Raw genomic sequence first — 24,585 nt, forward strand, 5'->3', positions numbered from 1 at the left:
TGTTTAATAAAAAATGTTTCAAAATGTGTAGCGATTCTAATACATGTTTTAATGTTACATAGATCTGTGTAATAAAAAATGTTTCAAAATGTGTAGAGATTCTAATACATGTTTTAATGTTACATAGATCTTTGTAATAAAAAAATGTTTCAAAATGTGTAGAGATTCTAATACATGTTTTAGTGTATATAGAATATCTGTGTAATATAAGAATTTCTAAATTAAAGATTGCCTTCAATAGAATGATTATTTAAACATTTCATGTTATTCATACATGAATGCCTATATCTGCAACTATGGCAACCTTAACGATGGCTCAGGTAGATTTCGTTACTAGCACAATTAGTTAGAAACATCTGCCTCTATTTCATCCTCTTGGCAGTCATCGGCAGGAGTAGACTTAGCTGATAACTCTCAAAATAGCTATCAGAGACTGGAATAGAGGCATATGTTTCGGTCTTCTATTATCCCTTTTAGCATCCTCGATCGATTGCATTAACTTCCTTCCCTCTATAAATCCTTTTATTATTTTCTCCAAGGTTTGTTCTTGCAATATGTTTCATGTCCGAGAATATAGCCTGTCTGGACGAACAACTTAAATCAAAAATTTTATTCATAAAAATGAAAATGCTAATTCTTAATGAATAGAAAGTAGAGGTGTAAAGACTTTGAAAAATACCAGTTTGTCTCACATGTCCATAATTAATTCATTACCAGCAGTAGCATATTCCAATGAGTGACCGATGAAGAAAGGTAAAAAAGTCTTCTTTTTTTGACTACCCAGACTGTATATACATGGACATTTACGATTGGTTCAATCTTTTAATTATATGGAATAAAAACATAAGTATATGATTAAGAATACATGAGAATTAAAACACCAATTTAATCAAATAGTTTGCTTAATTTTACACTAAAAAAATAAGGAAATCCATCTTTATTATATATATAAACATGGTTTATGATGTTAGGGGTGAGAACCAGGCCGACTCTCGAAGATAGTATTCCTGTATTTGGAGGCTTGTTGTATTATAAGGCTACTGGAATATCCACTTGTAATGATTTACTTACTTCACAATAAGTTTATGGGAGACAACTCCAAAAACTTTTTCAACGGGAGACAACCCTTCTATGTAATCAAAACTACAACTTCCGGCTGATACTGGCCAATCAAAACTCAGATTTCAATCCGTTTTGTTTGAAAGATCCAATTTGATTGGCTATAAAATTTTGAGATTCATTTTCGAAAACATTTGGCTCTTCGGAAATTTACATGATTTTAATGAATTTTAGATTTTTATGAGTGAAAATTGACTAATAATGGCTTCAAGGAAAGTTGAAAAAGATCAGAAAATTCAAGTGTCTTTGAGATGTCGGTAGGTAGACCATTAATAACAGACATTACTCATTACACGGTACAGATTGTTGAAACATCTTAGACTTCGACCTTTTTTAGACCATGAGCATGGATTTTTATCTTATCTCTCATTTCTCAAATAAGGTCTTTTGAAAGTAAAATTTCTGAAATAAGCTTATCATACCACTTTAACATAGCCTATTTACGGTTTCTTAGGCCTAGGCCCTATCGTACGACGTAGGAATAATATTTGATTAGAATTATTTTACATTTTTAAACTAAACTGAAAATAGTCCTCTGGCTCTAATATACAGTGGCAGTGGTGTAACCTATATAGGCTATATTCATGCATGTAGGCCTATTGTATATTTCTAAATAAAAGGTTTCAACTATTTTTATTCAACTTGGTAGATCTTTGTAGGTACCATATTATATATCAAATGAAGCTGTAACAGCCAAGTCGTGAACCTACTTGTGGACATACTTTGACATGTCTTTATTATCAAAAAATCAATTGAATTGCGTGTTCGTTTGTATTTTCAGACCTTTGAATGGAATCGAGAAGAAACAAGCCTCTTATTCTATAGTTGATTGTAATAAAGATAAGAAAGAGGTGACAGTAAAGGAAAAACTTGGTGTCAATCCCTACACAAAAACGTTTAATTTTGATCATGTCTTCCCTCCATCTAGTAAACAAATTGATGTATATAAAAGTATTGTTACACCCATTGTTGATGAAGTTTTACAGGGCTACAACTGTACCATTTTTGCGTAAGTATTTCTGCAGACTTCTATTATTGTTTGTCAGTACAGCAACAAATGAATTTTTCCCATCTCAGTTTTCTCAGTGTAACACTCAGGACTTCTGTCAAAAATGTTCTAAAATAAATCAACTGACATCACTTTATTGTTCTTACAGGGGCATTCCATTTTTTTTGTTAAAAAATTTATTATTAAAAACGTCGTAAACTATACCGGAATATATTTCTAAAGTATGCTATTTATATCTATGTATTTTCTTGATCAAACTGAATTTGTTTTAAAATTTAAAATGGAGGGTACTAATTGTTAATTAAGTAGCTTGACCTAGTAATGGAGTTGGACTTTAAAATGGCTCGATATTATTAGTTAAAACCTGTAGAATATGTTGGAGACATATTTCTCTGCACTTAGCCATTTATTTTGCTTATATTTTTTTAGTAGTTTTCAACAGCTTTCAAAAAGCATAACAAACTTGAAAAGTTTACTTAAGACTTAGATATTTTGGGCGTTGGCTGGATTTTTAAGTCCAAACAAAGGGATTCATTTATGTAGATTTTGGTGACTTTGTATGAAATATAAAATTTAGATTTGAATTTTAAAAAAAAACAAGTTTAGATTGAGCTCAAAATAGACCAGCATATAGAACATATAGCCTAAGACTGCTGAGTTAAAGCAGTGATTCACATAGTATTCTTAGATATTTTGATATTAATTTTTTGTTGGTAGATATGGTCAAACTGGTACAGGTAAAACATTTACTATGGAAGGTGAAAGAAGTAAAGACAGTGATGTTTCTTGGGAAGATGATCCTTTAGCTGGTATTGTACCTAGAGCTATGTATCACATATTTGAAAAGCTTTCAACACAGGTGAGTGGCTGGTATAGCGTTGATGTGACGTTGAAAAAACCATCACAAAGAACATCCCAAAATTTCCACAAGCTGAATTTTTAGTATATTTTCTTCATGAAGAACAATATATATCATGGGTGACCGCTTGAAACCTCGTATAACTATTTATGACGCGAAGTTCTTTTTCGAGAAAAAACTATTTTTTATTATTTTTTTACCGCTATACGTGATTTTTATTCTTTAAAAATTTAAACCTTGTATAACAATTTGAGTGCTCGTCCTATTCAACTAATAACTCGTATAATACTACAGTATATGAGGTTTTTCGTTTTCATCCACAGAAAAAGGAACATTGAACCTCATATAATATAATGTTTACGAGGTTTTAAATCTGATTGATTATATATGTGTTATTTAATTAGTGGTTTTTGGGTTTATTTACACTCAGACTAAGAATAAGGGGTTCAAACAGTACCAAAAAGTCAAAATGATGAAATATAGCATATACCAGGTTTCAAGTGGTCACCCACGATATGCCATTGGACACCAAGTTTCTGTTTCTTGTAGCCATGACTTTTGTTTGAAGACATTGTTGAGGAGTGTCTTTAAAAGAAGATTTATCATATAATTTTAGGAAGTTGAGTTTTCAGTGCGTGTATCATATTTAGAATTGTATAATGAAGAGTTATTTGATTTACTTGGTTCAACAGAAGATTCTCTCAGACTCAGAATTTATGATGATGCCACTAAAAAGGTATCAGTAATCATTTATTTGTTTAACTTTTGGAATACAATAAGTACTGTACAAGGTCATCTAAATATTTAATCTGGCAAAGTGTGCCAAGTTATGTCAAGGTATTAGACTGAGCTTGATATATTAAACAAAGACAAAAACAAGCACCTCTTGTATAATTTACACAAACTGTTTGTTTTTCTAGGGATCAGTGATTATACAAGGTTTAGAAGATGTAGTAGTAAGAAATAAAAATGAAGTGTATCAGATATTAGAACGTGGTGCTGCTAGAAGACAAACTGCTGCTACATTGATGAACGCTACTTCAAGGTATGATTTACTTTCAGATTTTCAATCAGACGTCTGTGGTTATTGCAATTCCACTAAAACTAAATGTTTGAGGATGTCACTAATCACTAATGCCATCCAACACTAAGTTTTAGTGGAATTGCAAGAGTCATAGACATCTGATTGAAAATATGGTGCAAATTGAAGCTATCAGTGTCCCTGATTTGAATACCTCTTTACAATCCCTTTAACTTGGTGTCAAAACTATACAGCATAATTCCTTAAAACTACAAGTAATTTTGCAAAAACGCGTAAAATTTAAAGTTATTTGATATGTAGTTATATGATGTTTTCAGTCGTTCTCACAGTGTGTTCTCTGTTACTATACATATCAAAGAAAACACTATAGATGGTGAAGAATTGTTGAAAACTGGTAAATTATACTTGGTATGTAGTTTTTATACACACATCTCCATGATTATTATTAATACCCACGTATAGAACTAGGCCCCATGTACTATGAGCTGTTCTTCACTAGAAAGTTATTCTGCTGACCTGGTATTATGCATTGCATGGAATTGCACAAATCAATAGTCCAATCAGATGCAAAAACAGCAAGACATCAGACTGAGCAATTTGATTCAATTTCTGGTGTCAGCTTCTTGTATACAAGGTCCCATCTGATGTGAGTTTTAAGAATTATATGACCATGGTATTGCGAAGTATCCTGATACACATATGTTTGTTTTGATGTGTTTTGATGTGATATGTTGTACAGAGATCAATGTGTTTTACAGGTTGATTTAGCAGGAAGTGAGAATATAGGTAGATCTGGAGCTGTTGATAAGAGAGCAAGAGAAGCAGGTAATGTTCAATGATACTATAAACTTTAAGGGCTGATTATTGATTACTTACAGATCATATATAATATATTATTTACAATAACATGTGTAGACATTTGACTAGAATTGATTCAAATTAGAATTGAAAGAAGATGTTCTTAACAAAAACAAGTTTTTACCTAGCACCTTGGTGTCTTGAAGCATTCTTCTCTAATCCCACTAACTCAAAACTAATAATATTTTACATCATTCAATTTGGAATTGATAAATTATTTAATGATGGTTTTAGATGAAGTTTGCCATTACACATTTCTGAGAAAGGACAGTTTTAGGCCTATTTTCTCACTGATTATAGGGTGTTAAGTGATGACAAATAGGATATCCCTTCATATGACATCGCCGTCTTATCAGTGGATGACGTAATTTGCGTTATGAACATCACTTTCAGCGTGAATAAGGTCTATGATAACGCACTTGTAGTGCATTGCTTGTCAAATAATATCCATTCAGATGTTCTATTTTGAAATATTTTCAGGAAATATTAACCAAAGTTTATTAACATTAGGAAGAGTTATTACAGCTTTAGTTGAACATGCACCTCATGTTCCTTATAGGTAAGACTAAGATAGAAGTAGACAACTTAAAGATGGGTTCCCTTATTTTTATTTATGAAAATGCTAATACTTATATGAATAGAAAATAGAGTTGTTCAAATGGCTTGGAAAAATATCAGTTTGTCTCACATGTCCATAATTGATTCATAATTAGCTAAATTAGAAGAGAATTACCAGCAGAATTCCAATGAATAACTGATAAAGAAATTCTTCTTTTGTTTATCCAAACTGTACATACAAGGACTTTTATGATTGGTTAAAACTCTTAATTATATGCAATAAGAACATAATGATATGATTAAGAATACATGATAATTCATTAGAAACACCAACTAAAAAATAAGGAAACCCATTTTTAACCTTGTATTTTCATAAAGCTTAATCAAATATCATTGATAATGGCGGTTAGCAGATGGATATCACTCAATTTCATTGATTAACAGGTTTTCTATTTGACCAATAAGGTTCTGGAAACAATATTGCGCTGAAATTCTCCGACGCTTGATATCTTGGATATGAAAATGTCTAAGCTTACTGAGTTGCAAATGTCAAGGTCGATTTTAATGTCAAAGGTCAGATCATCTATTATTGAACAATGATCAGATCACTAACTGAAGATGATGTCTTGTTAGGACTCTTGGTTATATCCAGCGCTCGTCAAAACTTTTTTGAAAAAGTGTGAAATATCTTATTTGGTTTGTAGAGAGAGCAAGTTGACAAGATTGTTACAAGATTCACTTGGAGGAAGAACTAAAACATCTATTATAGCTACCATTTCACCAGCTTCCTGTAATTTAGATGTAAGTCATTAACATATCATACGTTATGTTCTAGACATTGCAAGTGTGACTATCAAAAGAAGAAAACCTATCTAAATCACAGTCATAGGTTGTATGTGCATGTACAGTCTTGAGTACAGCCTATGCGCAGTTACAAATGCTCCATGGCATCCATGAACAAAACGAAAATTTCACTTTCTTTTGTTATAAATTGTTAAAGCGGAATGTCTCTTTTAGTTTATAATTTATTACACATTTGCATATCTTACAATCTGGAGTTCTCAAATACACCTTAAAGCTTCCAAAGCCTAAAAATCAATTAGGTGAACACAAAAAGATGTGATTTAGCCTTCCACAATAAACATTGTGTTTAAAATTGAATATGGCATATGTATGATTGAATTATACCAACAGAAAGGATTCGAATATTGGGTGGAAATATCCATAGGTTCAACCTAATTGGTCTGGTTAAAAAATTTTGTCATGGACATCACCTGTTTTTCAACTTTTTTGTGAATATTTTTAATCATAACTGTTTATATGCCTAATAATTCATCAATTTTGGAAATTCTGCAAGATTCCAGAAAATAGTTGATTTTGGATTCTGGACTAACTTGAATAACTGAGTGGTAATTATATTTTGTAGGAAACATTAAGTACATTAGATTATGCTCACAGAGCTAAGAATATTATGAATAGACCTGAAGTGAACCAGAAACTTACCAAGAAAGCTTTGTTGAAAGTAAGTAACCTTGAGATTCCTTTTGTCACTTATGTTGTCTACGTTTGATAATAAGTGTAGCTTCAAATAGAAAGGGTTGCAGAATCATTTCATTTACGGATAAGCCAAAAAAAATAACCTGGAAAAAATTACTCATTGGAAAATGGAAGTGCATAGGGCGGCAGCAGACATCAAGGAAATAGAGGTCCATAAATATTGCAGAAACCCTCTGGCTTCCAGTTGACCACACCAAGGCCCTTTAGCTTTGCTCGCTACGATTTGCTGCCCATGTTTTCCAAGTTCCGGAAATGAATTCAATGGTCATTTGGTAGACAAGATTCTTACGTCTGCTGTGAAAAATATAAAAGCTCACATTCTTTTTCTGAAATATATAATGGAATAATGTATACAGTTACATGTTTTATCTTTCCTAGGAATATAATGAAGAAATTGAAAGATTAAGAAGAGATTTACAAGCAGCGAGAGAGAAAAATGGTATTTTTATAGCTGAAGATAATTATGTGTATGTAAATTTGTGACTCTACGTATCTTTGTGGGAAATAACACATGCACCTTGGTGGGGACTAACTAACAGACATCTGGCGCTGACTCTCATGATTTTGGAAGAATCAGTTGAGAGCCTCACTTACAGGCTAAGCCAAATAATTATCTAAATGGATACATCAAACTACTGAGAACGTAACTTGATACAAAGACAGTCTTCCATAGTCAGAATGATTTTATGAGTTATAAAATGATGTGATATGAATATTTCAGTGCTATGCAGAATAAACTAATAAGACAAGATGAGTCTATTAAAGAAATGGAAGACAAGATTGAGTTTTTAACAGAAGAAATGTCCAAGGTAGAAGTATTGCTCTAATTTGATAATCTTGTCACTTCTGGACACTTGTTTTATTTTATAGGGGAATTCTGCTTTTTTAGTGAAACATTTTCATGAAAAAGTCGTAAATTATACCTGAAAATATTTCTAAAGTATGTTATTTCTATCTATGTATTTACTTGATCAAACTGAATTTGTTTTAAAAGGGTTAATTAAAAACTGAGTACTAATTGTAAGCAGTTTGACCTAGTTTCGGTGATTAGCTTTAAAATGGCTCGTTATATTTAGTTAAAATCTTTAGAATACGTAGGAGACATATTTTTCTACAATAAGGCGTTTATTTTACTCAAATCCTTACACTAGTTTTCTAACAGAAAGCAAAAATCATAACAAACTTTAAAAGTTTTGGCATTAAAAAATTAACGGCTGGATTTTTTTAGTTAAAACTTTCAGATATGTCATGGGATGCATTTCTATACATTTTGGTTTAATATTTTTTCACAAATTTGGACGAAAAAAGCGGAATGTCCCTTTAAATTCTTTATTATAGTAGTTGCCATAAAAATTATTAGATGCATTGAACTATGCTTGTTTGATTTTCAAGAATTTCCATACAGAAGTTTTCAATCTTTATGCTGTATGCTTCCCATTTGAATAGACCCAAATGTCACCCAATAAAACAGATTATGTCAGATACGAAGCTGGGTTGTTTAAATGGTTAACTGTTAAGCCCTAACTTGACTGAAAACCTCTCTGTATTCATTTTATAGTTAACAGAAATGTTTGAAGATACCAAGAAAGACTTAGAAGATACAACAGAACAGTTAGCTGTAACATCGCAAAATCTAGAGATAACAGCTGAAAATCTTGATAGAACAGAGAAAACCTTACAGATAACAGAGAAAGATAGAAATGAACAGAAATATCTTGTAACTGAACATGTCAAGACAGAGGCAGCCTTATATTCAGAGGCTTTAGAGGTATGTTGGTTATTTCTAATGTTGTTTTGGAATTTTCAGCATGGTTAATAGTAAGAGATCATTAATAGGCTTATGTTGTTGTCCTGGAAAAATTTCCCTCATTGCACACTGTATGACATAATCTCTCATCCTTAAATCAAATCAGATACGGAAAAGTAGGAAGTAAAACTCCATTCATTTTATTCTATTTTAGCTCCTTGATACAGCTGAGTCATCTACTAGTGATGTTAGTGGATTACATGCTAAATTAGATAGGAAAAAAAATGTAGAAAGTAAAAATGAAGGTCAAAGATCAACTTTTAGAGAAGATTTTCAAAACAGCATTGCTACCATGGAAACCAAATTGGAAGAATTTGCCCAAACTCAGAATGGTTATAAACAATCGTCATTGGACCAAATAGGTAAGAGATGAACACAGAAATTAGTGTTGTCCTGATGGAAATGTAAGGCCAATGTAATTCTAGGGACCAATGAAAATGTTATTGAAAATCTAATCTAAATTAAAGATGGATTGTTCAGATTTTTAAAATACTCAGATGTCTTAATTCACTGCATGTTACAGTATTCTAAAGTATGATTTTTGTATAACCTAAATTTTTGTTTTAAGTTAGAAAATATGTCTCCAGAATTATCTACATTTGAAACTTGATGACTCGCCTTTTCAGATAAAATTTCTAGTTAGAGATATTTTTGAAGGGATCATGAGCTTTCTGTGCAGTTATAGTACTACTGAAGAAGACCCAAAAATGTCGAACCATGATCTTTAAACCTTATTCCTATTACAAAAAAAAATATTGAACTCTTACTACCCGTAAAGGGACGGGTAGGCCATTTTTTGACCAATCATACTTTAGTCTCAGAAGCTAGAATTTTTTAGCTTAACCAATCAGTAATAGTGTTCACAGCTCACCGCTAAAATTTGAGCCTTCAAATCCCTGTGTGTCCAGAATTATCCATGAAAATTAAAATGACACCTCATCAATTAAGATCCTCTGTGATATATAGAAAAAAAATATATAGATATAGTGAGTAAAATTCCTAGTTTGAGATATTTTTGAAGGAATTATGTGATTCTCATACATTTCTAGTACTTCTGAAGACTATTTACATATAATTAAGACTAAAATCAACTCCACAAAGTAGCCTACCTGTCCCTTAAACCATTGTATACCATCTGACAACAATTCAACAGTGTATACACACTGGTGCTGTATTCTTTGTTTTATAAACATGATTTTCATTAGGATTATTATATAGCCACTGCTACTTTAAATAATTTTGTATTTTAGATACATTATTAAAGAATCGTTTGGGAGAAATGAATGGAATCATAAATGATGTCAACTCTTTATTACAAATAGTTAACAACAATGTTGATATAATAGATAAACAACAACAAACATCAACACAACAACAAACAACAGATATTGATGATATTATACATTATCTAACAACAACGAAGGTATTCATTTGTTTTGGAAAAATAAAGTTCAACAAAAATCTTTTGAGTTATATGGAATCTAATTATGTAAAGGGTATCGAAATGATTTAAGATATCTTGAATCCTAATGTGTTTGGGTTTCTGAAACCTCAAACCTGCTTATGTATTGGGTATCTAAAGCCTTGTAATGATTTAAGATTTCTGTAACCTGATTGTGTTTTGGGGTTTCTGAAACCTGATCATGTTTTAGGTACCTGGAATCTGATTATCTTATTGGGAGTCTGAAACCTCAAAACCTGATTATGTATCTGGTATCTAAAATCCAGTTATGTTTTAAGATATCTTAAACCGGATTGTGTTATTGGGTTTCTGAAACCTGATTATGTTTTAGGTACCTGGAATCTGATTATCTTTTTGGGAGTCTGAAACCTCAAAACCCAATTACGTATCTGGTATCTAAAATCCTGTTATGTTTTAAGATATCTTAAACCAGATTGTGTTTTGGGGTTTCTGAAACCTGATCATGTTTTAGGTACCTGGAATCTGATTATCTTATTGAGAGTCTGAAACCTCAAAACCTGATTATGTATCTGGTATCTAAAATCCTGTTATGTTTTAAGATATCTTAAACCAGATTGTGTTTTGGGGTTTCTTAAACCTGATCATTTTTAAGCTACCGGTATCTGGAATCTCATTACGTTTTGGGGTGTCTGAAAACCGAAAATTGGCTATGTGATTGGTATCTGAAAACTGCTGATATTTATTAGGTATCTGAAACATGTCAGTTGTAGGGGATTTAATTTAACAAGATTTACATGGCCAATGCAAACCTTTGTATTATTTATTTCAGAGTGGTGAAGTTACTAATTTAACTGATACAAAGGAGAAGTTACTGTTACCTACAGTTACCTCTATACAGACAACATTACATACACATTGTACAGCTTTATTACAACTAGTAACTCTTATAGGCAAACAGGTAACTCTTTATTCTTAAACTATTAGTCTTCCTGATTCAATATAGTCCATGTGATTTTTGAGTTTTAGCCTCAAAAGTGGTGGTGACTAACCATATTCTATCCCCACCTCTGAAAAAAAAAGTGGTGGAGATCTGATGAAAGATTTAAGTATGGATTAATGGAAATACCTTTTCAATTTTTAAAGATGGTTATGTAAGTGTGTGTTTTTCATTGTTTATTACAGAAAGAAGACCAAGCTAAGTTATTAGACAAACATACAGCTAGTTTGAAAGCTGAGATACAAGCTATATCAGATACTGTTAATACACATATATCTGATACAGACCATACTATTACCACTTTACAGAAACAGACTTTAACTTCTAATACATCTTACAGTAACTTACAACAGGTATGGTTTCAATTTATACATATTAATGAGATTTAGATATTATTTTAATGAACAGAGAGTTATTGCCCTTATGGGAAAAAAAGCGGTAATTTTTAAATTGTTATTTGCTATTCCCCTTTAAATCTTTTAATGTTTATTTTCTCAGTATCATAAAGTGATTTCAAATTCCAATTTTTTTGGTTATAAATTGTAATATTGTAAAACCCTATACATAATGTTTTAAATTTAATTTTGGACAGGAATTAGAGATGAAGTTAAAAGAAACTTTAGAATTAGTTAGTCAGCAAAATAAAATATTTACTCAACAGACGAAAATGGTAAATATCAACTTTATATCTTCAGTGTATATCTTCTGTTTGAGAGTTTTATTTGTTTAACAATGTTTAACCAACAGCAATCTTAAATTAACTTTTTTTTTGGAAATTAATTGAATCAGAATGGAAATGTTTACATATTTAAAGGGATTGTAAAAAGGATTACAAATTTTTTTTTATGCGTATCGGGGACACTGATAGAATCAATTTGCACCATTCCAATTTTCAATCAGACATCTGTGGTTCCTGCAATTCCACTACAACTTAGTGTTTGATGACGTCACTAATCACATAATCTTCACCCTTAGCTATTAGTGAAGCCATCAGACACTTTGTAAAGAGGTTTTCTAACTTTTCTATCTCCTTAATATGGAAATCTTTACATTTTGATATTTATGATCTATTAATAACTTCAGGTTGAAAGTAGTTGTGTAGAACATCTGACTGGTAACGCTACATTTAAACATTCATTAGAACAGTAAGTACAGAACTCTTTACCATATTTATATCATCACATTTCTCAGATTTCAATTCTAAGAAGGGATAAGGATAGTTGAGATTTAACTCTATCAGCTGGTGAAATGAATATTAAAAGAGATATAATCCATATCAATAGACCAGGGATGTTGATTGACTTCTATTTTCTGGACATGACCCGCTGGGCAGCTGAAATGACAGGATCAATATCTTCTGTTGGAAATCAAGTATTGGTCATGTCTTGACTGCAAAATTTGCGACTAATCAGTAATGGGCTACAAAATTATCTATCACTATAAACAATATTCAAGCCTCATTTGGAACACAGCGATTGCGAGGCTCATAATGCAGATTATATCATCTATTGAAAAAATGGCAATAAACTATGTGATGTCACCGAACCCCCGATTAATAGCGAGAAGATTTTCTCAAAACTAGCTTTTCTCAGAAATGTGTGATGGTAACCTTTATCTGAGGATATCAGTAAATAGCTTTAAGCAACTTTGATTTTAATGATGTAAAATTTGATAAGGTTTGAGCCAATGAGAATGGAGGAGGCATAGGTGGTGAATTTATGCAGTGTTTGTGTTATGAGCCTCGTTCTGGATTCAAAATGGCTGATGCATGGTAATCTAATAATCTATGCCTATCTATGGCATAGACTTGACAATTCTTCTAAAGAATATCTTTTATTACAGACAAACTGAAAATGTACAAGAGTTGATTAAAAAGAATGAAAAAGAAATTTTGGATGATGCTAGCTCAAGTTGTGGACAAATAACCCAAAATATAACACAGGTAATCAAATTTATTAAATAGCGAACCCATTAAACGACAAGTTTGGCTTGTGCAAATACTTTTCTATAATTTAATACTTTATTAATAATATTCATATACAGCTCAATACTGCATGAAAATTTGCAAACAGTAAAAAAAAAATCTTGTAACTTGCTGTACTAATGAATATAATATTTTCCAATAATAGGGAGCTATTTGAAAAGTATTGAAAATTTAGTATATTTTGTAGGTAAAAGAAGGCCTAGATAAAAATCAAGAAGAATTATCTACATTACATACTGATATCACAAATTCTGTTACATCACATATACAGGTATTGACACATTCTTATATCATAGCAATTTACTTTTCAGCACATTTTGCATTGATTTTAGAAAAAAACGAACTGCCTTAGATCACAACATAACAATTACACTTCTGCTCTCAGTTCATTGCTTTTATGTTTTATGAAGCATTTCTTATAGGGACAGTTGATTTTAGTCTTGAATATATGTAAATAGTCTTCAGAAGTACTAGAAATGTACGAAAATCATGTAATTCCTTTACAAAATACTTCAAACTACGAATTTTACTCATTATTTTAAGTGACTAGTATCTTAAGTTTACGAGGTGTTATTTTAATAATTCTGCGCACACATGGATTTGATGTATTTATTTAGACAAATCATTCCATAAAATGTGAAATACAAATAAATCATTATGTTATAAATGACAATGTTATATAAATACATTTCTTATAAATTATCAATTGTCTTACAGACCTGGGAAAAACATTGCAGTGAAACAGAAGAGAAACTTGAAAATTGTGAATCATTTGTAAATTCATCATTATCAACTCATCTTCAAAATACACAGGTTTGTCCAATTTCAGATCAAATTGAAATGAAGTGATCCCTACATGACTAGGAATTATTGAAATGAACTGATACCTACATGACTGTTGATTGAAATGAACTGATGCCTACATGACTAAATGAAATGAATTCATACTTACATGATTGACAGGTTGAGATGAACTGATACCTACATGACTGGTAATTGAAATGAACTGATGCCTACATGACTGTTGATTGAAATGAATTGATGCCTACATTAATGTTGATTGAAATGAATTGATGCCTACATTACTGTTGATTGAAATGAACTAATTCCTACATGCCTGTTGATTGAAATTAACTATTGCCTACATCAGTTGATTGAAATTAACTATTGCCTACATCAGTTGATTGAAATGAACTCATACCTTACATGACAGGAGTGGATGCCTACTTTGTAAGCATGAAACATGGAATGATTTTTGAATAAGCATTGACTTTACAGTTAAGCTGTTCTGCAATTTTGTGTTATGCTAGCAAAAAACACACCAAGATCAGACAGTTCCCTCCCTTGAATTAGCTTCATAGTTTAAATTTGAAATTTGGTCTTGTTGTGTTACAGAATCTGAAAAGCACTTACAAAGCAGATAGTAATAAAGTACTACAAACTATTTGTAATAATAAAGAAAAGACTGAAACTGACGTCAAGACATGTACCGATAAAGTCACCAATCAACACAATAGTATAACACAATATACTAATGACTTATCAACTGATGTTTGTAACAGAAATACTGATGTTATCGGGTACTTAGACAATGTTACTATTGATATACCTACAGGTCAGTACCATTTTATTCCTGAAATTGATTCCATGATGTCTTGATAGTTAAACACCTTATGATAAGCTTATACCTGAGAAACTTATTATTCACCATTATTGTGTGGTACAACTACTAAAGACAATTGAAAAAGATTTCTTGATATGGTTTCTCATCCTTTTTAGCCCAATCTGGTGCAGGCAGTAAGAAGTAAAACTCCATTTCATTTCTTGATATGGTTGCTTATCCCCTCCATTTGCCAACATCAGAGTTTCCCCCATGTAAAACATAACTTGCAACAAATGACAATTATAAGAATAGGACATATTGTTTTTTCAGGCATGGTCTGCTTCAATATGTTGAAACCATTAAATTTGAAACTTCTCTATTTGTAGGTTTAACACCCCAGAGAAGAGAGTTCAGTTATCCTAGGAATCTATCTAAAACAGATGGTCATGATGTGTTGCTACAGAAGATGTACGAGGGTGCTCCTGATCCATTAGCTATTAATCTGTCGAACTCTCTAGATTTAGAACTTGCAGAAACCATACCAGTACCGGTTATTAGAAAAGATTCCACTGAGGTTAGTAATATGTGAAACTTAAAATATACCAATCGTAAAGGGCTTTATATGATAATGCGGTCACCCGCAATATTTTGCAATTAGTGACATCATCAAACACTTACTTTCAGTGGAATTGCAGGAACCACAGACATCTGATTTAAAATAAGAATGGTGCAAATTGATGCTTTAGAAAACTTCTTTACAATCCCTTTTACCTGGTGTCAAAACTAGACAACATAATTCCTTAAAACTATGTATGTTAATATGACAAACTTCAAGGAGAATTAATTTGGGTCTATTTTGTTATAGAGTAAAGATATAGCTGATAATTTGAGTGATGCAGGTAGTGATACGTCTGTAAATAGTTCTACTTCTGGTATATCTTCTATTAGTAATATCAGTAGAACAAGCAAGGTTAGTAAATATTTCTGCCTCTGGTATATCTTCTATTAGTAATATCAATAGGACAAGCTGGGTTAGTAAATAGTTCTACTTCTGGTATATCTTCTATTAGTAATATCAGTAGAACAAGCAAGGTTAGTAAATGGTTCTACTTCTGGTATATCTTCTATTAGTAATATCAGTAGGACAAGCAAGGTTAGTAAATAGTTCTACTTCTGGTATATCTTCTATTAGTAATATTAATAGGACAAGCAAGGTTAGTAAATAGTTCTACTTCTGGTATATCTTCTATTAGTAGTATCAGTAGGACAAGCAAGGTTAGTAAATAGTTCTACTTCTGGTATATCTTCTATTAGTAGTATCAGTAGGATAAGCAAGGTTAGTAAATAGTTCTACTTCTGGTATATCTTCTATTAGTAGTATCAGTAGGATAAGCAAGGTTAGTAAATAGTTCTACTTCTGGTATATCTTCTATTAGTAGTATCAGTAGGATAAGCAAGGTTAGTAAAGGGATATTTGTTAGAATTGTTTTTTTTTAGAATTATGAATATTATTTATAGAGAATTCTTCTGAAGAACAGAATTTTTAAGTTGTAATTTTGATATAGTATTGTATTCCTAATTTTAATACATCTTCACAAGGCTGTTACGAACTTTGTATCATACCTTGACTGCAATAGCCACTATTCCTGTATCACAGAATGAGGCTATTTAATTGTATTGTATGCCAATGAATACAGCCAATCAGAGCCCAAGACTAAAAGACTGAATATTATGGCTAATTGTTTACAGACTTTCTATAGAGAGCTCTGATTGGCTGGATTCACTAGTGAACAATCCAATCAACTTGCTGCATTGTCAAACTGAGATACAAGAATAGTGGCCATTACAGTCAAGGCATGAGACAAAGTTCGTAATAGCCTTGTGAAGATGTATTAAAATTAGAAATACAAATCTTAATCTTGCGATAAGCCGTCTTTAACAACTTTATAAAGCATTTGTGTTCTTAAATTTTGAAGGAATTGATAATGAATAAGTAATGGGAATTTAGAAGAAAGTGATAATTTTGAATTTCTGCATCAACTTGACTGAAGTCTTATTGATATACACATACATACCCAGTTTCATCAAGATTGATTAAAAACTGTATAATATCTACAAAATATATAGGCATATAAGAATTTATCTAAAATTTGGCAATGTTCCAATATTAGTTTCATAATGAGTAAGCCTGTAAAATAGATTTATTAGGAGAATAAGATCTATAAATATTTAAGTATTGGACCTCACAGTGCCCATCAAATTATGATTTGATTTATGGCTTATGATTTATGGCTGGCCATTTTGGGTGGTTGATTTGGGTCTTGAATAAATGTAAATAGAATTACTAGAACTCCACGAACATCGCATAATTCCTTCAAATATACGTCAAACTAGAAATTCCAACTACCATTTCTGTATAAGCTTTTGGCAAAATCTTAAGAAAGACATGTCTTTTTAACATTCAATATTTCAAACGCAGATAATTCTGGACACATGGATTTGAAGGCTCAAATATCGATGGTTAGCTGTGAACACTATTACTGGCTTTCACATGACTTATCATGTTGTAATCAAATCTGGCCCTACTTCATTATTTATATACCTAAGTATAAAAAACTTTTATGGAAATACAATCCAAATGACACAGAAAAGAATTTGGGGATTAAATAAGCTGAATGTTTTAATTATCAAATAAAATTGAAATGTGTATATAAAATAAAGTATGCAAAAACATACAATAAATAAAGGATCTTAAAAGAGTGCTTATGTAATGGGTTGCCAGAGTAAATATTTCCCTAGCCAAATATTTAATCTGGCAACGCATTTCATAAATTTCATATTACACAAGCACTTTTTTAAGATCCTTTATTTATTGTATATTTTTACGTAATCTATTCTATATACATGTATTCAAGTACTTTTAATGCATTAAGTCCTATATTGTATGGCATGTTGTAACATATATGTGAAGGGATAAACTTTGTATAATATTAATAATGATAATTTTAATGCTGTTGATATTTTCCATCCAACTTTGCCTTGTATGCTATCCTCACCTAGATTAATGGCCATTTAATGGTAGGTAAAATTAAAGTACTTTTGTTTGGATATTTCAGAAATCTGAATGTAAAGAAAATAGAAATGGTGGTATGAAACCGCCATCAAAAATGGTGAAGAAATCAGTTCGAGCCAATAAAACACCAACTAAAACAACTACACCTAAAACTAAATTACCATTACGAAGCAATAACACTCCCGCTTAATGTCCATTCATTACTAACAACTAACATACAATACAGTACTATTGTTAATGTTACCCACCTATATTGTAGTACTTTTCAGTCAAGATGCGTAATAATAATTTTGGTTACTACGAATTTGATTTACATGGTTGGTTTATTGAAGGGATTGTAAAGAGCAATAACACACCTACTTACTTCATGTTAATCAATTGTTAAATATTCATTCATTATAAACAACAAGCAAACAATACTTTACCCATCTGTATTTATATGCGTTTTAAGTCCAACTTTTCAGTCCATATGTCAGTGGCATATTAATGCAGTGCTTTTTGGGATCCCCTATCTCACCATATTGGATCATAAAATATACAAAACTTATTCTACTATCACTTTCAAAATCGCATAAGATTCCCGTTTTAACACATTTGAACATTTTCCAGGGAGAGGCCACTACACCATGACTAATGCCCTCTTTAATCAAAATGGGGATTCTGAAGGTTTCTTGACACAATACAATGTACCTACTCTACCCTACAGCCCTTTTTTTTAACTTCCTTGCTTTTAAGTTGAGAATACTTCAAACTTGTTTTATTGTATAATAATTCTGTATATTTATCATGATTGTAATTTAAATCCTAAAGTTTAGCATCTTATTTATCTGTATATTATTAATTACATTTTAGGAATTCATATTGAAATACCTTCATAGATAAAGTTAGTTTTAAAAGTGTCATTTACATGATTGTCATATTTTATCTTAGTCAGATATTTGATAGGGATAAAATTTAAAGCAATTTGCTTGGCCAATGCTTTGGTATATTTATTGACATTGAAATATCCTACTACTAAATTCAAATTTTTGTTTTAGATTTAAAGATATAGATATTTGCAGCACAATTCTGTGGATTAAGTATAAAAACATTACAATAAATACTATAGTTAATATTCCAAGTCCGATAGTTTTTACTCATATTTCTAGAACACTTAGAATTTTTTGAATCTGGATCAATCCAAGAATGTTTATTTGTCTGTCAGTTGGATCACATTTCCTCATACATTTTCTAGAATCTCCAGTTTGTAACTTGTTTTCATGAAACTGGTGTCTAAACATAGGCATAAAATCAAGTTCTATTTGTTGATCAATTTCCTGCCAGCATTACCACAATGTCTATATCGTATCACGAATACGGGTTTTGACATGGTATTATGAACGAAGTATGGCGAATATGGTTATAGTTTGGACACGATGAGTCTTGTCAAAAGTTTCACCGAGTGACGAGGAGACAAATAATAATCTCAAGTCGGTCGGTCGATAGGCCTAATGGAAAATGAGTGTCTTCAAGGAAGTATGATGAATGGCGGCGTGGTTTGTACACAATTGCTTTCGTCCAATTGGTTATTGGTTGGGAATTTCCCTAATAATCTTTATATTTAAGACCTGCGCGAATAGTTAGCCACATATTAAGACTGCACAACCATGAATAATCTCAACTGAACTTGTATAAATTAAATAAATTTGTGATACGGTGGCGTGTTTGAATTGCAGTACAATATAACAATGGGTCTACATTATGTGATATTAGGCCTATATTCAGATAGGCCGTTACACTATGGTGTTTAAATTTTTGAAATGTAACGTACATTATGTTAAGCCCTCGAAAACTGTCGTTACTAGAGGATACGTGTCATATTAAGATATATTCTGTTGTAATGGATGACGGACATAAAAGTAGGTTAAATTATAAACATTGTGGAATGACTACACAGCTCGAGAGACTTCAAACATTTACAACATGGCCGCTAGGTTATCCTGACCCTTTTATACTCAGTAAACTTGGATTTTATTATACGGGGAAAGCAGACCAGGTTCAGTGTTGCGAATGCTCTCAAACAATTGAAAATTGGCACAGTAAATCCAATCCTTTAGTTGAACATTATAAAGTAAATAATGGATGTGTATTTGTTCAAAACTACAAGGAAATTTTATTAACGTTTACAATAAAAGCTGATATCATGTGTCAAAGTAGTGTGAAAATAATATACGCCAGTGTTGAAAATAGGATGTTGTCTTTCGACAAGGTGTCCTTACCGAGTTTTCTCACAATTGAGTCTTTAGCTCATGCAGGGTTTTATTATGTTGGACCCGGCGATAGGGTAAAATGTCATAGTTGTGCGGTTATTTTAGTCGAATGGGAATCTATAGATATCCCCATAGCAGAACATTATCGTTGGTCTTCAAACTGTGACTATATCAAACAATGTCTTCCGAAATTAACTAATGACGTGGACTCCATATTGAAATTGGAATTAAGCCAACAATGTGTTTCACCAGAACTTACTAAGGAAAGTGAAACGCATAATTTTAGCTTGACTAACCATGAATCATTAAATTTTCCCAAATCAAGTAAGTTTATTGCAAAGACTAGAGACAACTCGGTTCTCGACATGCCATGTAATTTAGGCATGATGAAAGAGTGCGCCAGTGTGCCCAGGTATCGCTCCTTTCAAGAAGAACCCCTGAAATTCCCTACTCAGGAAGGAGAGAGCGCCATTATTTACGACGAAACAGGAAATGACGAAGACGAATATATTACAATATCTACAAAAGAAAATCCGTCTAACGTTGCGGAAGAATTAGGTAATGATGAGGACGCATTGACCAAAATATTAGCAAGTGAAAAGGTCGAAGCTGCTAAAGAAATTTTTGACTTTCCGTCGTATGTTATAGAAGAATTTATCAGACGATTCTATAAACAACATCATAAAGATTTTGACTCTGCAGCACATCTTTGCTCCGCTCTTTTGGAAGAGCAGGAACAAAACCAAAAAGGAAAGGAAATATGCGACTCCAATGCCCCAGCCAAGACAGAACCTATACCAAAAATTCCAAATGAACCGAATACTCAAAATCCCCTCGACACTGTTACTAATAAGCCTACCGAATCAAAAGAAAATATGCCAAATCATAAAACCACGGAAATGGCGGAAGAGAGATTTGTTTCTTCCTTTGATTCCAAATTGTCATTAAATTCGGAAGCTTATGTTCCATGTAAAATTTGTATGGATAATGAGGTACAAGTTACATTTATTCCTTGTAGACATTTAGTAACGTGTGAAGAATGTTCTAATCTAGTCACAGAATGTCCAATCTGCAGAAAACATATTCGAGAAAGAATGAAAATATATTTATCATGAATAGTAATTCCACGTATATAATTCTTGTTTTTTGCATTAGCGACCTCATTTCTATAAGAGAGATAGGCTGATGTAAACTACCATATATTGATTTACCTACTGTAGGCACGTTTTCGCGGTGTGATTTATTTTTTCCTTTCATATGATTCGACTCAGTCGTTTTATTTTTTATAGCATAAGTTTGAAGGATAGTTTAGTTATCTAAATAGGCTATGCTCAAAGTATTACGTGATCATAAAGATATTATGTCCGGTTATAATCAATTCGATATATGTGTTGTATTATTTTACCTATAATCAGCATTTATTTTGTGTCCACGTTATCAATCATGCCAGAAAGCCACCAACAACTGCATGACATGACCAGATAGATATGTCTTAAATCAGTTCTGCAATAGGAATGTACAAATTGGATGTCGATGTCGGATAGATTTGGTTGTCGGCCGTGAAACCCATTGGACGAATGTCGACTAGATTTTTATGTGAGCGAGTCTGTACTCAATTAAACAAGACACGACAAAGAAAATATTATTGCATTATGTCTGTGATACAACGCACATTACCCACACCTTGTTTGTATAACTGATATATCATGACCAATTTTCTGTAGTCCAATATAAATAAAAAAAATTGCTATGCTTACGTCATTTCAAAGAAGTTTTTATTTTACCATAAGATGAGCACTTTACTAATGAGGTTTGTAATGTCTGCATAGACCCACACGGTGTTCAGTCTCCATCGTCGTCTCGGAAAATTTTCATAGCATGGATCAAGTATATTTGTTTTGCAATTGAAAACAAATCCAATGAAAACGAAAAAAACAATATCCATTTGTTGACTTTTTACAAACCTAGGCCTATATGAAGCGTAGGCCTAGAATATAAGTTAAAATATTGTTCTTATAATGATGAATGATATTTCACATAGAGACCGGTATCATAGGCTTAATGTTTGTTAAAAACCTATGATCTCTTTGATATTTCACACGTCGTGTGAAATGGGGTACGTCGCGAAATCGCTGTCTATTGTCAAGGCCAATGAGATAGATCCTGGAAGAGAGCTCGTTAATGATTATAATAGCCTAATCATTTATTTTTTCATTATTTTACTCTTTCCAATGTCGATATCTTCCCAATAACAGACATGATAGAAATCTGAACATTGGATTGTCGATCGTAAACCACCGACGATCTTTGAAGAACATATGCGCCATTTTTCAAGATTAAAACCAACCTCCCAAAATGGAGCAACTGTCCCTTAAATTTCGTCAGTAGGTGTTTGAAATAGTTGGTTAGGAAATGTTACAGTTTCGCATCAACCCCCCTTCTCGATCAGCGTGAATCTTGATAGAAAGGCACGCGCACTTGACGCACAAATTTTCTGGCGTAATTAAATCGCAAATTCTTAGATTTAACAGAATATGCACTAGAAAGACGGGCATGTGAACTGAGAGAAAGTTGTTATTCAAAACGTTTTATTCAAAAAAAAAAATTCTCACATTTCCTTCCATTTTTAAATCAATTTACAACGTTTTCAGGTGGGATTTTCTGCTAATGGCGAAATGGAAGTGGACATAACCCACCGTGTAGTCGTTCCCGCGTTATAAGAACTCTTGGCCCAGTTTCTCAAAAAAGGGATTTGTCGTTGAATTTACAATTTGAGAAATACCATACAGACGAAAAAATTTATCGTAAGATTTTTGTGGAACCCAGTTCACCAAAACATGTTCTTTGCTAATGAATGTAAGCCCATAGGCCTAATGTGGTCCGTGTTCTTTCTCCCTTCCTTTCTTATGGGGTTTTTATATGACTTTTTTAGGTCTAGATTTGGAATTTGATGTCTGAAATTGCATTTTTCTTTCAGATTTGATGAGATAATGAGAGATTTACATGCGAAAGGATAATGCTATATTGTGAACAGTGACAGTCAAGCGGATTGTGATAAAATATAGTGGTCTACTTTCAATTTGACCAACTCAAGAATGTCATGGTCATTGGCTAATATATTGAATTTTTGTCCAGAAAGTAAGTATTGGTCAGCCTTTTATGTGACATATTAGAAATATTTCATCAAGATTTCTGGAAAAAGTTACAGAGGGTTGAATTTCGTGATTTAACATGGAAGAGATGGCAAATTACCGGAGTCCATCAAATCGTTAATTCGCAAGTCATTTCACATAAATATGAAAAAAAACTTCGTACAAGTTAGTTAATAGAGTTAAAGTTGTATTGTAGTGGACTTCTCCAAAGAGAAGTACCATCAGGTGTTTTGAAAAGAGTAAGCATGGTCTGCTTCGCGCCAGGCCCGTAGCCTGACCAGTACTCCTGGGGGGGCAAACGTGCAATCGAGGGGGGCAATTTAGCAAAGCACCTTGACAGACGATTAAACGTCGGGAAACGGACTTTCATGGAGTATTTTAGATTCGAGATTATTTTTGTTAAAACACACAAGTTATAATACGTTACATTTTTATTGCCGTTTTAGTTTAAACGTAGTCGGGTATGTTTTATGGCAAAACGTTGAACAAATACGTCCAAGTTAATTTTCTGGGTCTTCCTGTTGAAGGCAAGAAGAACAAGATTGCGCTGGCGAAGCTGAGTCATAGATCGTCGTTGTGGTGAGTCAACACGAGTAAGAGTTGAAAAGCTGCTTTCACACACAGCGGTACTAGAACCGAATGTGGCAACGCTTGCAGCCAGTGCATATAATTTAGGGAAAGCCAATTTCTGCTCGTATAGTTTTTGAAGAACAAGACTGGAGTCCTGCTTTTCTGTCTTGGCAACGTTATCTTGGAGAAATTGTTTTGACACCTCAATTGTTATGCTTCTCGAGGCCCTTTCCAGTATCACCTACAGCATGCTTCCAATCTGTGTAGCCTTCAGTGATGAATTTTTATGCACCCGCAAATGTATTGTGAAACACCCGACATGGAAATCAAAAAGGGGCGTCCCTTGACATTGAATACTCCAGCCATTGAAATCGATCGAATACCAGCTGTTACTAAAATGGAGCCCAGACTTCGCTGGAAATTTTATTCTCGGTTGCTTTGGAACGTCTTCTTTTCCAATGTCACCTGGTACTCCTGTCTTTTCAGAGCATCTTGGTACTGCATCCGCTGTGTTGCCCGCTGTGGTTTTGATACCAGTGTCAGTCGTAGTAGTGTCGGAACCATCAAGCAATTTGTCTTTTTTGATCAAATATTTATCCATTTTTCCTACGTTTAGTTGTTTGATTCATATGAATACAATTTAGGATAATATATGTCTATTAGTTAGTATTTATAATCAACCAATCAAATGTTTTGAATTTTGAGACGGGACAGATTACAATCCA

At 32.3% G+C, this 24,585-nt stretch overlaps 3 protein-coding genes across 3 annotated transcripts; all 3 read left to right on the forward strand.

Moving 5' to 3' along the window:
- Window positions 1–1,320: 1,320 nt before the first annotated feature.
- Window positions 1,321–9,182, forward strand: LOTGIDRAFT_119832 (hypothetical protein; the record flags this gene model as incomplete). The annotated part of the gene is made up of 14 exons (XM_009058038.1): window positions 1,321–1,376; window positions 1,901–2,128; window positions 2,846–2,987; window positions 3,604–3,723; window positions 3,908–4,032; window positions 4,347–4,437; window positions 4,788–4,854; window positions 5,368–5,446; window positions 6,150–6,246; window positions 6,872–6,967; window positions 7,381–7,469; window positions 7,724–7,811; window positions 8,561–8,770; window positions 8,964–9,182. The coding sequence occupies 14 exons, from the start codon at window positions 1,321–1,323 to the stop codon at window positions 9,180–9,182; spliced, it is 1,707 nt and encodes a 568-aa protein (XP_009056286.1).
- A 10,631-nt stretch (window positions 9,183–19,813) lies between these two features.
- Window positions 19,814–20,311, forward strand: LOTGIDRAFT_119876 (hypothetical protein; the record flags this gene model as incomplete). The annotated part of the gene is made up of 1 exon (XM_009058039.1): window positions 19,814–20,311. A coding segment is annotated over one exon (498 nt), but the record flags the coding sequence as incomplete, so codon positions are not given.
- Window positions 20,312–21,037: 726 nt separating this feature from the next.
- On the forward strand, window positions 21,038–21,253 carry LOTGIDRAFT_119885 (hypothetical protein; the record flags this gene model as incomplete). The annotated part of the gene is made up of 1 exon (XM_009058040.1): window positions 21,038–21,253. One exon carries the CDS (start codon window positions 21,038–21,040, stop codon window positions 21,251–21,253), a length of 216 nt encoding a protein of 71 aa, XP_009056288.1.
- Window positions 21,254–24,585: the final 3,332 nt, after the last annotated feature.

Source organism: Lottia gigantea (assembly GCF_000327385.1).
Source record: "Lottia gigantea unplaced genomic scaffold LOTGIsca_32, whole genome shotgun sequence".
NCBI lineage: Eukaryota > Metazoa > Mollusca > Gastropoda > Lottiidae > Lottia > Lottia gigantea.